Genomic DNA, 13,666 nt, shown 5'->3' on the forward strand with positions numbered 1-13,666 from the left:
TTTCATTGAGGCGCCTACGGTTGGTCTGCATTACACGTGGTCTGGTCGTAGATTTATGCCTACCCATGTGGAGTCTCGTCTGGATAAAGCGATTTTTGCTGACTCTTTTGCAAATCTCTGGAGTTCGGTTTTTGTCCAAGCTCTTCCACGTATTACCTCGGATCATTCCCCGCTTGTTCTTCATTGCATGGTGGATGCTCCTCCTCGCCATCATTTCTTTAAGTTCCTTAACATGTGGATCTTACATCCGGATTTTCTCCATACGGTGGAAGGGTCCTGGCAGATGGATACCGAGATTGGCTGCCCGATTTTTAAAGTTATGCATAAATTAAAGCGTCTTCGGCAGGTTCTTCGCGCGTGGAATCGGAATGTTTTTGGAAATGTTGATTCTTGTATCATGAATACTCAACAAGAGCTTTTGGAGATTCAAGATCAGATTGTCAGGGATGGTTACACGGAGGATCTCTTTGATAAAGAAGTGGAAGCCCAAGCAAAGATCAACGTTGCGCTTTCCAGGCAGAGCTCGCTTTTACAGCAAAAAAGCCGGGTGTCTTGGCTTCAAGATGGAGACAGGAACACGAAGTTCTTTCATGCGATGCTTAGGTTTCGTCGAAAACCTAACATCGTTTCTCACATGGAGATCAATGGAGATATGAATTACGACCAGAAGGTTATTGGGGATCATATCGTGGATTTCTTCTCTTCTTTGTTTTCGACTAGCAGTCATACTAATACTGATATTACGGCGGTTAAGGCGGTTATTGAGGAGATGGTCGAAGATCGTTATAATAATTTGCTCATTCGTTTGCCGGATGAAGAGGAAATTTCTGCTGCGGTTTTTCAGATGGAGCCGAACAGCTCGCCTGGGCCTGATGGTTTCTCGGGTAAGTTCTATCAGCATTGTTGGTCGATTATTAAAGTGGATATTTGGTGTGCTGTTCAAGCTTTTTTCCGGAATTCTTATCTTCCTCAAGGCTGCAATTCTAATACCTTGGTGTTGATACCTAAGAAAGATGTCGTCAATTCGGTCTCGGATCTGAGACCGATTGTTTTGTCCAACTTTCTTTACAAGATTATTACTAAGGTGTTGGCGTCTAGACTGAGCCAGGTTGCTGCTGTTTATGTTTCCCGTCATCAGTTTGGTTTTATTAGCGGTCGTTCCATTCACGATTGTATTCTGATTGGGTCCGAAGGCGTGAACTGTATGCATCGTACGAGTCGTGGTCAAAACATGGCTTGCAAGATTGACATCAAAAAAGCTTTTGATACTCTTAGCTGGGATTTCCTGCTTAACGTTCTTCGTGTTGCTGGCTATGATTCAAAGTTCATTAGTTGGATTGAGATTCTGCTTCACTCGGCTAGGATTTCTATTCTGTACAATGGTCAGCTTAAAGGTTATTTTGCGTGTTCAAGGGGTGTTCGTCAGGGCGATCCTCTTTCTCCGATTCTTTTTGGAATCGCCGAGGATGTTCTTGGTAGGCTATTTGCAAATTGTGTTAGCGCGGGCACACTTACACCGATGCAAATGAGACAGGGAATTAATTTTCCAACTCATCTTTTATATGCGGATGATATTCTGGTTTTCTGTCATGCCACGGTCACGAACGCTAATACCATTCAGAAAATTATGGAATATTATGGTCAAATCTCTGATCAAATTGTGAGCCCGGATAAGTCGCAAATTTTTTTTACTAGCAAAGTTCCTTCTCAGACCTGTAGGGCTATTCGGAGCATATTGAGATTTTCTCAGGGCAACTTTCCGATTACTTACCTTGGGGTTCCTATCTTTAAGGGTCGTGTGCATGCCTCCTATCTTCGACCGATACATGATCGTGTGATCAACAAGTTCGCGAGATGGAAGGGATTACACTTGTCGATGGCTGGGAGGATTTGCCTGATCAGGTCGGTTATCCAAAGCTCCCTGACGCACTCCATGATGGTTTATAGATGGCCGACTGCTCTTATTAAGGAGCTCGATGCGTGCTGCCGTAATTTCCTTTGGACTGGCAACATCAAGCAGACGCCATCATGTTCCGTGAGTTGGAAGAGGGTCTGCTCGATTAAGGAGGAGGGAGGTCTCGGGGTTAGGTCGTTCGAGCTCATGAATAAGAGCTATCTAATGAAAATGGCGTGGAAGGTGGTTGGTGGGCGTGAGTTCGGATATGATTTGATTAGAGATAGATATCTCGATCGCTTTGGGCGTTGTAAATCTCTGGTGGCTGCTTCTTCTGTTTGGATGAGCTTACGTGAGGAAATTGATGGTTTGGTGGCGGATTCGTACTCGTATATTTATGACGGCGCTTCTACTTCATTCTGGTATGACGACTGGCTTGGGTATAATCTTATGAATAAATGCGGTATTCCGCATTTCATGCTTCCGTTTCTTACTCAATCGGTGGCTGATTATTTCTACGATGGGCTCTGGCATTTCACGCAAGCCTTTGTTAATGCTTTTCCTGAGATAGTGTGTGATATTTTACTCACTCCTCTTGGTACTGAGGGAGATGTGCGTTTCTGGAAACCCTCGTTGCACGGGAATGTCACTACTGCGCTGGCATTCAACAAGCATTGTCATCATTTTCCGAAGGCGTCTTGGGGCTCTTGGCTTTGGGAATCTTTTATTCCGATTCGACGTTCTTTGATCTGTTGGCGTCTTCTTCATAATAGAGTACCGACTTATGATCGCCTTATCCGCTACGGTATGATCACGCCAAACGTCTGTTTGCTTTGCTTAAAAGGAAGTGAGTCTCAGGATCACCTTTTCTGGAATTGTGAGCGTGTGCAGAATATTTGGGCTACGTTTCTTGGGTGGTTCAATTTCACGCAAGGGTTGCAAGAGAATGATATTCATAGTTTTTTGGTGGCAGCTTGGCAGTATAAACTTAGTCCCCTCACCGGTAATTTCTGGAAAGCTGGTATCATCACGGTCATCTGGGCCATCTGGATGCAGAGAAACAATTGTATCTTTGATAATCAAAAGTTCGAAGCAAGTCGTGTCATCCACACTGTGAAAGTTGCTTTCAAAGAGATTGATGATAACTTTCCTAAATTAGGTTACATGTCGAATTCTTGGTCAGATTATCTGATTCTCCGGGCAGTGGGTGTTACTACCAGGAGTGCTCCTCCTCCGGAATTTGTTGAGGTGCATTGGTGGCCACCGGTGGCGCCGTGGATCAAAGTAAATACTGATGGCTCAGCGACGGGAGCTCCGGGAACTATTGCTGCAGGTGGGGTGTTTAGAGATAACTGGAATGTAGTGCGTGGTTGTTTTCACTTCAAAGGTGGCTCGGGTTTTGCCTTTGAAGCGGAACTCCTGGCTGTTATCTCGGCGATTCAAATTGCTCACAATCGTGGTTGGCACAAGCTTTGGATTGAAGCCGATTCCACCTACGTGATATCAATTCTTAATACCCGTTCTTTGAATGTGCCTTGGCGTTTTAAGGCAGCGTGGAATAGGATTTTAAAGATGTTAGATGCTTTCTCGCTGCAGGTTTCTCACATCTTTAGAGAAGGAAACAAGGCGGCAGATATTATGGCTAACCAACAACGTTCAGAAGGGTGGTGGCCGCACGAGATTGAGGAGATTAGGGCTGCAGTTCGCCTTGACATGGCTTCGCATAGCCATTTGCGTAAGAAACGATAGTTGGGACTGATGGGTGGTTGTTTTTTCGTTGTTATTCTGAATCTCGGAGTTGTATCTCCTTTAGCTATTCCCTACTTTCGTCTTGTGTCTAGACGAGTACTCTTTTTCCTATTCACGGTTTTTACCACTGGGTTTTCCGTGAAAAGGTTTTAATGAGACTCGGCCCTTAGTCTGCTCTTTCTGTGCTTTCAAGGGTTTTTTTAGGTTTTTTCTTTTCTTTTTTATATAAAATTGTCATTTAATAAGTATTTTGGTTCATCAGAAAATAATTAAGGTGGGACTAAATTTAACCGAATTTGAACGAAGAGGGTAGTATGTGTAATAACTTGGAAGATATGAGGCCAGTACGATAATTTCAAAGATTTGTCAATTGCGGCCCCTTTCTGCATGAATAAAAACAGGCGCACAAAATCAACGACACAATCCCTCAAAATTCGATGACGAAATGAACAAATTCTTGATCTTTACACTTCTTCTCTGCTTCTTAACCGATCCAATCCTCTCAATCGTCCAGCTCAGTTCCATCTCCTCTTCGTTCCCGGACACTCCCGCCAGATTCAGTAGCTACTCTGCTTCAGAATTGATTGATTCTCTAATTTTCCCTTGTTGTAATTGAATTTTACATATATTTTTTTTCCAATTCGAATTTGTGACTGCAGCTAAAGGGCTGAACGGCAGCGTAATTTGCGGCGATTTGTGGGTAGCTGAGCCGCTCGACGCCTGCTCCCCGCTGCTCGATGAAGTCGAAGACGGCGGTGATGAGAGTGCGAATATTGTTCTGATTATGAGGGGGAACTGCGCGTTTGAGGAGAAGATCAGAAATGCGCAGGAAGCTGGGTTTCGCGCCGCCATCGTATACGACGATCAGCTCGACCACAACCTCATTTCAAGTGAGTTGGTTGGCGAAACAAATTGCTTTGTTATTAGTACTATTTTTTTCAGAATTTTCATGATGCAGAAGTTTACCCATATGAAATTGGAATAATGGAAGATAGTGTATGAAATTTAAAGTGATTCATATCTATAACAGCCTACACTGTTAAACTTTTAGACGAGAAGGTTATTCAATAGAGGGGGTGTTTACTATTAAGAATTAGTATATATAGGCTAATCCATTGTTTACTAAGATGGATTAGAACTTTGGGATATCCTAAAGCCCTTGATAATTTCTATAATTTGAGCTAACTTGCTTGATTCATACCCTATTGGAAAGGGTGGGATTGAAAATTCCCAATGATCAAGATAAAAATTCTCCACCATGTATATTATCAACCTTCAAAAATTAAATTCCCTACAGACCATTCAATGATCATTGAGCCATGTTAAATAAAAAATCCTCTTCAATACAAAGTAGCCATCTACACGTGAGACGAAAGAAGGTTGGACTGGCTCGTTAGTCATTGGTTCTCCTTGTTTGTGGATAAAAAGCTTATAGCATTGTTATTTAGCTTCATAGAACAAGTATAAGTTGTATAACTTTCACTTGATTGTAGGTGTAGTGCGTCCTTTCTTATATTTAAAGCGATGTTAGTTTGATAAGTTCGGATAAAACGTATTAGTGTTGGATGAATGTTCCATTTTCCTCTGAAGTAAACAATGTAGTCTACGTTGCAGTCACCTCTCACATACAAGCTAGCGTTTTAGTACTTTGCTGATAATGCTAAACCAGAAACTTCAGAGAAAATATTCGCATTGCTCCTAAATTTTGCCTTGCCACGATTTGTGGTGGTTCGTGCATGCAGTAGTTGTAAGTTGAACGATTTCCCTTTCTCTGTCAGCTGTTGTTTCTTTGTGATTTATTCCATGGTTGGTTGTCTTTTCTTTACAACTGACCCTGCTTTGCAAGGGCAAAGGCGTCTTTTCTCCATTTCGAGCTCATTCTAGTTTTGTTCCTCTTGATGAAATAGTGATGGGAAACCCTGAAGGACTGTGGATATATGCTGTATTTGTGTCGAACACGGCGGGGGAGACCATGAGAGAGAATGCTCGGGGAGTCGGAGGTGAATGCTGCATCATCTCACTTGTTGATGAAACTGCCTGGACGGTGCTGGTTATATCGTTTATTTCGGTCCTTGCTGTAATCTGTCTCCTGGTTTCAATCTGCTTCACGGTCAATCAGTGGAGGAATTGTCAAGAGACGAGGACCACTGCTGTCGATGATAAAGTCGTGGATATGCTCCCTAGAATAACATTCGGCGCCGTGAATCTAATCGACCCCATAGGAGAGACGTGTATAATCTGTCTTGAGGACTACAAACATGGGGAAAGCCTGAAAGTTCTTCCTTGCCGACATGGTAGGTTCTTGCTTATTAGAAGTTGGATAGTATCTTTCTCCTACCTTGGTTCGTGCATCTCATGGCTGTATTAATGGTTTTAAGTTGTATTTACAGGTTTCCACTCGAGCTGTGTGAATTCATGGTTGACGAAGGGTGCCACGTTCTGTCCAGTTTGCAAGCATGATGTAAGGGCTAGAATGGCTTCATCAGTCAAGTGATCGGAGACCTACTCCGATCTGCTTAGTTGTCGTTCTTGGCATGCCAACAACGGTCTTGAAAGTACACAAAGTGCGGCTCTCGCCCCAGCTAACCCTTTCCAAAGGACGTGCTGGTTTTCCCCTCGAGTCGAGATCATCATGAGAAAACTTGACGCCTGCATATACTAGAAGATTGATACGACAATTGCAGAAAGCAGCAAATGCCGATTGCTGCGAGCAGTGGGAATGTGTGTTGGAAACAAGTAAACAACTATTAATGTTTTGCATTTTCTTTTTCTTCTCTTTCAATGGTATTGATGGGATGTTTAAGACTGTATAAATATGTGTTCTATTAAGTAGTCATTCTTCGTAATTTGTATCTCTTTTTGTTATGTGTTTTATTATGCTAGGCATTAGAAATTCTTGCTTCGTGTATAGAAATAGTAGGGAAGGGGAAATTTTATGTAATTATTGTTATTGTGAAATTATTCCGTGTTTTATCACAATATCTGATATGCTTTTTAATAATATCATGTTTTTTCTAATTTTTGACAAACTGATGCCATCATCTCCCAAAATCGAAAAAAAAATATATTCAGTCATTTTGCATTTCGAACATAACCTGAAATCTAAACAAAATCAAACACTAAACACGACACAACAACACAAATTCAACTCGGGCAATGCAAATAGGAAAGGCTTTCATAATTTATTTGGCTAATCTCGAGTTTCTTTGTACACATATCTATTAATCTATATATATACCAGTAAAACTAACACAAGAATATGTTTTATTTAAACTGTAATTACATGATAGAAAATGGGAGATCAAAGCTACACTTCCCAGCCCATTGCCATCAATAATATTTTAACTCCTCAAGAACAGCAGAGAAATGAAGTATACAGTGTCAATTCCGTACCCTTATCGCGTTGGCTTCTAGAATGGCGTTTCTCAAGTCTCTGGTATACTTGTCAACGACTCCTGAAAGAACATATAACAGCGTAAACCTACGAGTGCAGTTGTTGAAACATTTGAAGAATCATGTAAACAACAAGCAAAACCAACCTCAGAGTAATGCATGTGACGACGCTGCACCTTTGTGGTCTTGACAATAGTTTCCCACTTCATATCACTTGCAGGTGCCTTGTTCTCAGGAGCTGTTTCCGCACCAAGATACGTGCGCAGAGGCGAGTTCTTCGTGTTCATGGAAGGCAACGTGCGCCACAGCCAGGAATCGGAAGGAGATTTAGGCAGAGGTGGTGGAGCAGGGAGTCCGGAGTGATTCTGTTGAGAGCCATACAAAGTCACTGCTAAGTAATCTTTATTTGTTGAATCTATACTAAAATTTCGATTGTCTCCAAAATCTGGAGGCTTCTCCTTTCCCTGGTTTGCAATGGACTCAGCTTTTGGTAGAAACTGCGTCTCTCCATCTGCAGTATGCAACTTCTTCAAATCTTCGTGAGGCGAATCTTCTTCTATCAAGTTGGGAACAATCTGAGAGTCCGGTGTTTTGGGAGAAAACGGCCTCAAATTTGGTGATTCCGCCTTATGTACTGTATCTACATAGACAGTTTTCTCAACGACAGGATCTCCTGAACTTGACTGATCTGAGCTTCCATGATCAAGCAAGAACTCCTCAAAGGTTTTTAAGCCCTTACCATGCGTAATTCCTTCATGAACAGAAGGAGCTTCTTTCTGTTCATGTAATGGCAGAGGTGCATCACTGTATGTTGAAGTAGCCTTATCCTCATCGAGTTCAGCCGTTTGGATTTTGTCGATTGATTTTGTCTCTGTTCTACCAGAAATGGACTGCTTGACAAAACAAAGAGATATGAATCCAAATATTGGTAAAATAAGAGGCTTGTGTGAGGAAGAAAACAAAGTGTTACCTCATTCTCCATCTCAGTGTAAGAACCAGACGATGAAGATCTAGGCTGTCCTCTATTAGCAGGAGACGCTGGCACTCGTGTCCTCACGCTCATTCCAGGAACAGGGCTTAAAAGGCCAAGCGAACTCTTCAAGCAAAAACGGGGTAGCAAACCACACACCGAACGCATATTTGCTTGCTGATCATACTCATCATCACTCTCTTCTTCCTCCTCCTCATTCTCGTGGTAATGTGAATACTTCTTCGCAAAACTAGGCCCGTAGCGAAGTGAAGGCTTAGTACATTGATTTGTCGTTTTCTTCGGCTGCTGCTGCTGCTGTACTTGCATGGGTTGCTTCTTGGGGGCATGAGGGGTCTCCGAAGCCATAGCCTTGGCAGCAGGGAGGAACCTATCCATCATAAACTCGCGAGCTTGTGGATCAGTTGAGAATCTTTCAGAAGACTTCACGTCTAAATCTTCCACTCCACTTAAGCCGCTCATGCTACAATTCAAGAAAGAGTATTCAGTCCTCGAGAGTGTATCCCGAGCATCAACATATGCTTCGTTGCTATCCTCAGAATCGGAACCACCCTCCTCCTCCTTTGGTGTATCTTTCCTGCTCTCGTCGTTCTTCACATCTTCATCATTAGACAGACCAGTACGAGAATCACAAGAAACGGGAACATCTTGTTTCTTATCTTCACTAGTACACGGTGCATCAACAGCTTGGCTCTTAATGCCAGTAGTTCTCCGAGAAACAATACGAGAATCATGCTGTTTAGCCTTCGGGTACCTCCCAGGAGGAAGCATCGGGGCAATGGGAGGTTTGTCGGAGCTTCTAGTTTGTGGTTTCGCCTCCTCCTTAGGTTGTCCTGGGGAATGTTCCCATAGAAATGGCACTGCTCCGGGATTCCTAATAGGACCGGATTTCAGCTCTGATCTATAAGTAGGAAGCTGAGGTCTTACTTGATAGGAATAGCTATCGATTCTCTTGTTGTCTCGTTTCTGAGAGGTCACAGTTGGTGGTGCGTGTCGCCTCACGGATAAAAATGGTTGGTCGAAATTCAGCTGCTTGTCCTCCATCAGATTCTTCAGCAGCATCAACTTCTACTATCTGTATACAGATCACCTGCAATTAGTAATGTGCTTAATTCATACCAAAGCAATCCTAACGCTCCAAAACGATACTTCAGTTGAAGAGCATTGGATGAGAGGACACACAGAGTTCAAGAGTTTCAAGTCCATTCATGCTTGAAGCTTTCAACAAGAAACGCGTTGCCACCAAGATCATAAACTTCTTCTCCATGATTTTGATGAAATTCTCACATAAGTTCGTCGTTCCCACCACCACTCACCAACGCTCCATCCAAAAGAAGAAAGAAATACGGCGCACTCTAAGCTATACAGTTTCCATACATTTTTGAGGGTGTCATCGCTACATATGTTGCTCGAAAAGCTTTCACTCCAACTAAAAACCACCCACGTATGGATGATCCAATGTTTAATGTAACAGAACATATATCTATAGATCAAATTTCATAGCACATCTCACCATATCCCACAACAAATTTACTTTTAGTTTCTGATGAAACAATTTGTCATCAACACAAACAACTAAAATGATTTTGGTAAAATAGATGAAAAGATATACTATAAGTGATTTTAGATGCCACAAAAACTACACTCCAATTGCAACAGCAACATTTACATTTTGACAATGGATGAACATATATTTTGGTAGAAATTGATGGATTAAAGCAGCAGCTCCTTTTTTCAACTACACTTGTAATTTTTGTTGGAAATGGATATTGGGTCATTCCTCCCTTAAAAGGCCTTGTAAGAGAAAGGGTTGCCTCACCATATAAAGTGGCTCATGCCACTATCTCCAATCCAATGTGGGACACTTCAATAATTTTCAAGAAAAATAAAATTTCGATCAAACAAGAAATAACAACACGAAGCATGTCTACATCTCTGACTTTTCAATTCGACTATAAAACTCATAATCCTTTCGACACAGTCAATGAAACCATGTGGTAAACAGAAATTCAAACACAAATACTTGAAGCATAAATAAAATCATTAAAAATTCAAGTGGAAATCAACGAAATTCTGGGATCAAGTTTGTAGAAAATGACAATCACCACCAAATAAAAAACAACGGTAAAAATCATAACTTGATCGATACAAGCTAATGAAGCAACGGAAGAGCCAAAGAGAAACGGCAAAACCACAAGATTTTAGAGAAAACTCGTACCTCTTTCCCAAGAAGAATGAAGAATCTTGAATATGGACTGTTTTTCTTGGCTGAATTCTTGCTGCAATACACTAGAACCAATTTGGGTATATATTTATTGATGGAAGCTGCAAAACACCGGCAGTAATAACTTCAGACAGGCAAAGAGAGAGAGAGAGAGAGAGAGACAGGGAGATAGCAACTCAGTTTCTTAGATATGCAAAGATTTTTAAATCTTTTATTTTTTTTAAATCTAAAGAGACAAATAGGAAGGGCTTACCTTCTGTAAATGAAGGAGAAACATGTAATACTAGTAGACTATTTTTTGCAGGCATCTTTTAGTGTGTGTGTGAAATTTTAAAATTTTGTTATGGGATTAAGTGAATCAATGCATTCATACATTTTCTTAGTATATTAATGATGGACTTTGCCTTTTGGTGTAGTGTTTTTTGGATCATGTGATGACATTTAATTATGAGTTGGGAGGTGGGGTGGTGGGGGTTATGAGGGGTGGGGTCCCTAAGTCGTAGTCACACACATGCATCATTCAACATTCATTCAAGTATATCAAATCTTTGGAAATTGAGTACGAAATTAGTATATATTTTTGGGCCAACTTGCAATTGTCAAATGTTAATTTGGGAATTTCACCATTTTGGAATAAAGTTGAACACCACCTCAGCATGAGACTAACATAAAGCGCGTAGTGTGTAGTTATTGACCGCTTCTGCTTGGAGCTCATCAATTATAATTTCATTTAATTCTATTTTTTGTATAATATTTTTTCAATTTTATTAAATCTATAGTTTTCATTTTCGCTACGTACTGAACAAACTACATTTTGTGCAACAATCTTTAAATTACATGTGAAAAATTATGCGTGATTGATTCAAATCTATAAAGGTGTTACTGAAATTCAAACATGATACGTTTAACCTTATATATCAATCCTAAATTTGTTTAGTATCTTAATAATTTATTTCCTATATATTGTTTGCGGTCTATTAAGTACAAAAGCTTAGGGATAGTATATAGGTTTTTCTCATGACTAAAATAAAATACAAATTTTATCTATTTACAACTAAAATATATTTCATCCGTTCTAGCTAAGTTAATCAACTTTTTTTGATACGAAATTTAAGAAACTAGTGTTTTAAGTGTGTTTGGTAATAAAGTGAATAAGCGATTAAATGTTTATTTACTTATATTTATTTTATATAAGGAAATTGATCAACTTAGTTGGAATGATCCAAAAAAAAAATATTGATCAAGTTAATTGGGATGAAAAGAGTATATATTAGCACTTAGCAACAACACAGTATCTAAGATTCTAAAATACTAAAACTGGCAATCTGATAATTAAAAAAAAAATTATTTTTAATACTCTCTTATTAGTTTTTTTATTTAATTTAATAGATATTTAATGAGTGGTTTTTATTGACAAATAATATAAAAGGTATGAAATAAAAAGGAATTAAAATGCATGGTTCTGAATGATAAATTGATGGTTTTCAATAAATCATTTCTCCAATTAAAAGTTTTAATCTCGCAAGTATTGAATCGATTGAGTGTCTAAATGACATGGTGGACCAATTTAATTTATTTCAACAATGTATAATAAATATACGTTGATTAATGATGAGTAACATAAACAGCATACACTTTGAATTAAATAAAGAATCTCCAATAGGAATGAAGGGTTTGTATAATTCTTTTTCTACTCGATAGACAAATTTAGTTTGATAAGTATATACGTAAATGCGAATCTGAGGTGGCGGTGGGGTTCTTGTTTAATAATGTATACTATTGTACGTTTCAAAAAAATAAAATAAAAATAATGTATACTTCGTTGCATAATAATTTAGGTAGATTGCCTTTGTCATATCTCTTTCGTGTGTCCACTCAAATGCTTGAATTATTAGCCTTTTTTTTTTTGCATCACGTCCATTAATACTCTTTAGAACATATTGAATTAATTAGTCTTCTTCGACTTATATGGACGTTGTTATTCTTTCACGTTCTTTTTTCTTTTTTCAAACTTAAAAAAAAAATAAAAAAAATCATGATTATGATATATGATGACTTTGAATTTATTATCGATCCCTTTCATTGTGTACACTCAAAACTTGAATGCTTTGCTTTGATGGCATTAAGATTTACTTTCATCAATTTGATTGGAACATTTGGATACTTTTTTTTATCCTTAGCTTAGACTTCATGCCAACTGTCCTTCAATTTTACTTGCATAAAGTGTTTCTTTTTTAGATATGGAAATCATTATTGAGATAAAAATCATACCAGTGATGATAACTATACATCTGATGTACAGTAATTGAGATTAATAATTTGAAATAATAACACTAAACGGATCAATTTGATCCAGATCAATAGGAGCATTTTAGTGATATTAACAAAAATATAAATTCGCTTTGCCTAAACTATCCTTAATCTATACTATTTTTTTTTTTTTTTGAGAAAACACCAATACCCATATATTAATTCAAATCACGATGAACAATATCTAAAAGACCCGACGGAAAGTTGGATCTCCAGATCATTGCATCAGGAATACAAACGGCTAAGTTAGCCAAGAAATGGGCCGCTCTATTAGCTTCCCTACGAACATGTCTAAAATCAAGCACTATCTTCTCCTTGATATAAATAAAAGCATCATAAAGATCATCACAAAGCGAGTCCATCCCCCTCGTTTTCTCACTCAAAACGTGCACCGCCAAGAGTGAATCCGTAAAAACCTCAAGAGGGCAAAAATCATGCTCCATGCAAAAACCCACACCCAACAAGATCGAGTGCAATTCGCCCATAAGAATGGTTTCCGTTCTTCCAATGCGTCTCGCAGCCGCCGCTAACACCTTGCCTGTGTGATCCCGAACCAGAAAACCCACTCCAACCTCATTTCCATTAGCATGGATAGATACATCCACATCCAACCGAAATGAACCACAGCACGGTGGATGCCAGCACTTATCTCCTTCCTTCGGCAGAATCGACTGCTGCATTCTCGTCTTGCAAGTTGCCTCCTGGAACATACTCAGAAAAACCTCGCCACTTTCGGAAAGCTCCATCATTCCAGCAGCCTTATTGCCATGTTTTACATCACATTGATTCTTCCAACTCCACCAAAGAAAAGTAACGAACTGCTCCAGATCCTCAACTCCAAAAACTGCAAAAAAATCCCTACAAAGCGACTCACTATCAAGAAATTCTCTACCTCTCAGCCACGACCACCATTTGGTCTTCTTCCATTCCCCTCGCACTGACTCGCAGAAAATGATTGAATGAGTCGTCGAGCCCCACTCCCGATTGCACCAGGAGCATATACCATTAATGGGAATATGATGATTCTTCAAGTTAATAGCAGTAGGCAACATATTCTTCATAAATCTCCATGCAAAAACCCTGACCTTCGGTGGAATAAAAAGTTTCC

General features: G+C 39.6%; 2 protein-coding genes across 9 annotated transcripts; one reads left to right on the plus strand and one right to left on the minus strand.

Moving 5' to 3' along the window:
* Positions 1-3,992: 3,992 nt before the first annotated feature.
* On the plus strand, positions 3,993-6,489 carry LOC131012297 (receptor homology region, transmembrane domain- and RING domain-containing protein 1). Of its 2 annotated transcripts, none has more exons than XM_057940228.1 (4): positions 3,993-4,203; positions 4,303-4,533; positions 5,551-5,937; positions 6,034-6,489. In XM_057940228.1, the coding sequence occupies exons 1-4, from the start codon at positions 4,089-4,091 to the stop codon at positions 6,135-6,137; spliced, it is 837 nt and encodes a 278-aa protein (XP_057796211.1). In that variant the 5' UTR covers positions 3,993-4,088; the 3' UTR covers positions 6,138-6,489. The 2 variants fall into 2 exon arrangements, with proteins under 2 accessions (XP_057796211.1, XP_057796210.1); XM_057940227.1 differs by having other exon boundaries at positions 4,029-4,203; positions 6,022-6,489.
* A 311-nt stretch (positions 6,490-6,800) lies between these two features.
* Positions 6,801-10,685, minus strand: LOC131012296 (uncharacterized). 7 transcript variants are annotated; one of them, XM_057940223.1, is made up of 6 exons: positions 10,502-10,657; positions 10,243-10,349; positions 9,207-9,384; positions 8,007-9,099; positions 7,183-7,926; positions 6,801-7,098 (listed from the first exon to the last, which is right to left on the minus strand). In XM_057940223.1, the coding sequence occupies exons 4-6, from the start codon at positions 9,084-9,086 to the stop codon at positions 7,069-7,071; spliced, it is 1,854 nt and encodes a 617-aa protein (XP_057796206.1). In that variant the 5' UTR covers positions 9,087-9,099; positions 9,207-9,384; positions 10,243-10,349; positions 10,502-10,657; the 3' UTR covers positions 6,801-7,068. The 7 variants fall into 7 exon arrangements, with proteins under 7 accessions (XP_057796206.1, XP_057796205.1, XP_057796208.1 ...); XM_057940222.1 differs by having other exon boundaries at positions 8,007-9,114; XM_057940225.1 differs by lacking the exon at positions 9,207-9,384 and having other exon boundaries at positions 10,502-10,685.
* Between the last annotated feature and the right edge of the window lie 2,981 nt (positions 10,686-13,666).

The sequence above is a fragment of the Salvia miltiorrhiza genome, chromosome 2 (assembly GCF_028751815.1).
Source record: "Salvia miltiorrhiza cultivar Shanhuang (shh) chromosome 2, IMPLAD_Smil_shh, whole genome shotgun sequence".
Classification (NCBI taxonomy): domain Eukaryota; kingdom Viridiplantae; phylum Streptophyta; class Magnoliopsida; order Lamiales; family Lamiaceae; genus Salvia; species Salvia miltiorrhiza.

What these genes read in the sequence shown, in the direction of transcription:
- LOC131012296 (XM_057940220.1), bottom strand. Translation starts at nt 9,086, where the DNA reads ATGCTGCTGAAGAATCTGATGGAGGACAAGCAGCTGAATTTCGACCAA. An exon ending in ACACTGAGATGGAGAATGAG is followed by an intron (nt 7,927 to 8,006) that starts GTAACACTTTGT and finishes TTTGTCAAGCAG; the next exon opens with TCCATTTCTGGTAGAACAGA.
- LOC131012297 (XM_057940227.1), top strand. Translation starts at nt 4,089, where the DNA reads ATGAACAAATTCTTGATCTTTACACTTCTTCTCTGCTTCTTAACCGAT. An exon ending in GGACACTCCCGCCAGATTCA is followed by an intron (nt 4,204 to 4,302) that starts GTAGCTACTCTG and finishes TTGTGACTGCAG; the next exon opens with CTAAAGGGCTGAACGGCAGC. An exon ending in CGACCACAACCTCATTTCAA is followed by an intron (nt 4,534 to 5,550) that starts GTGAGTTGGTTG and finishes TTGATGAAATAG; the next exon opens with TGATGGGAAACCCTGAAGGA.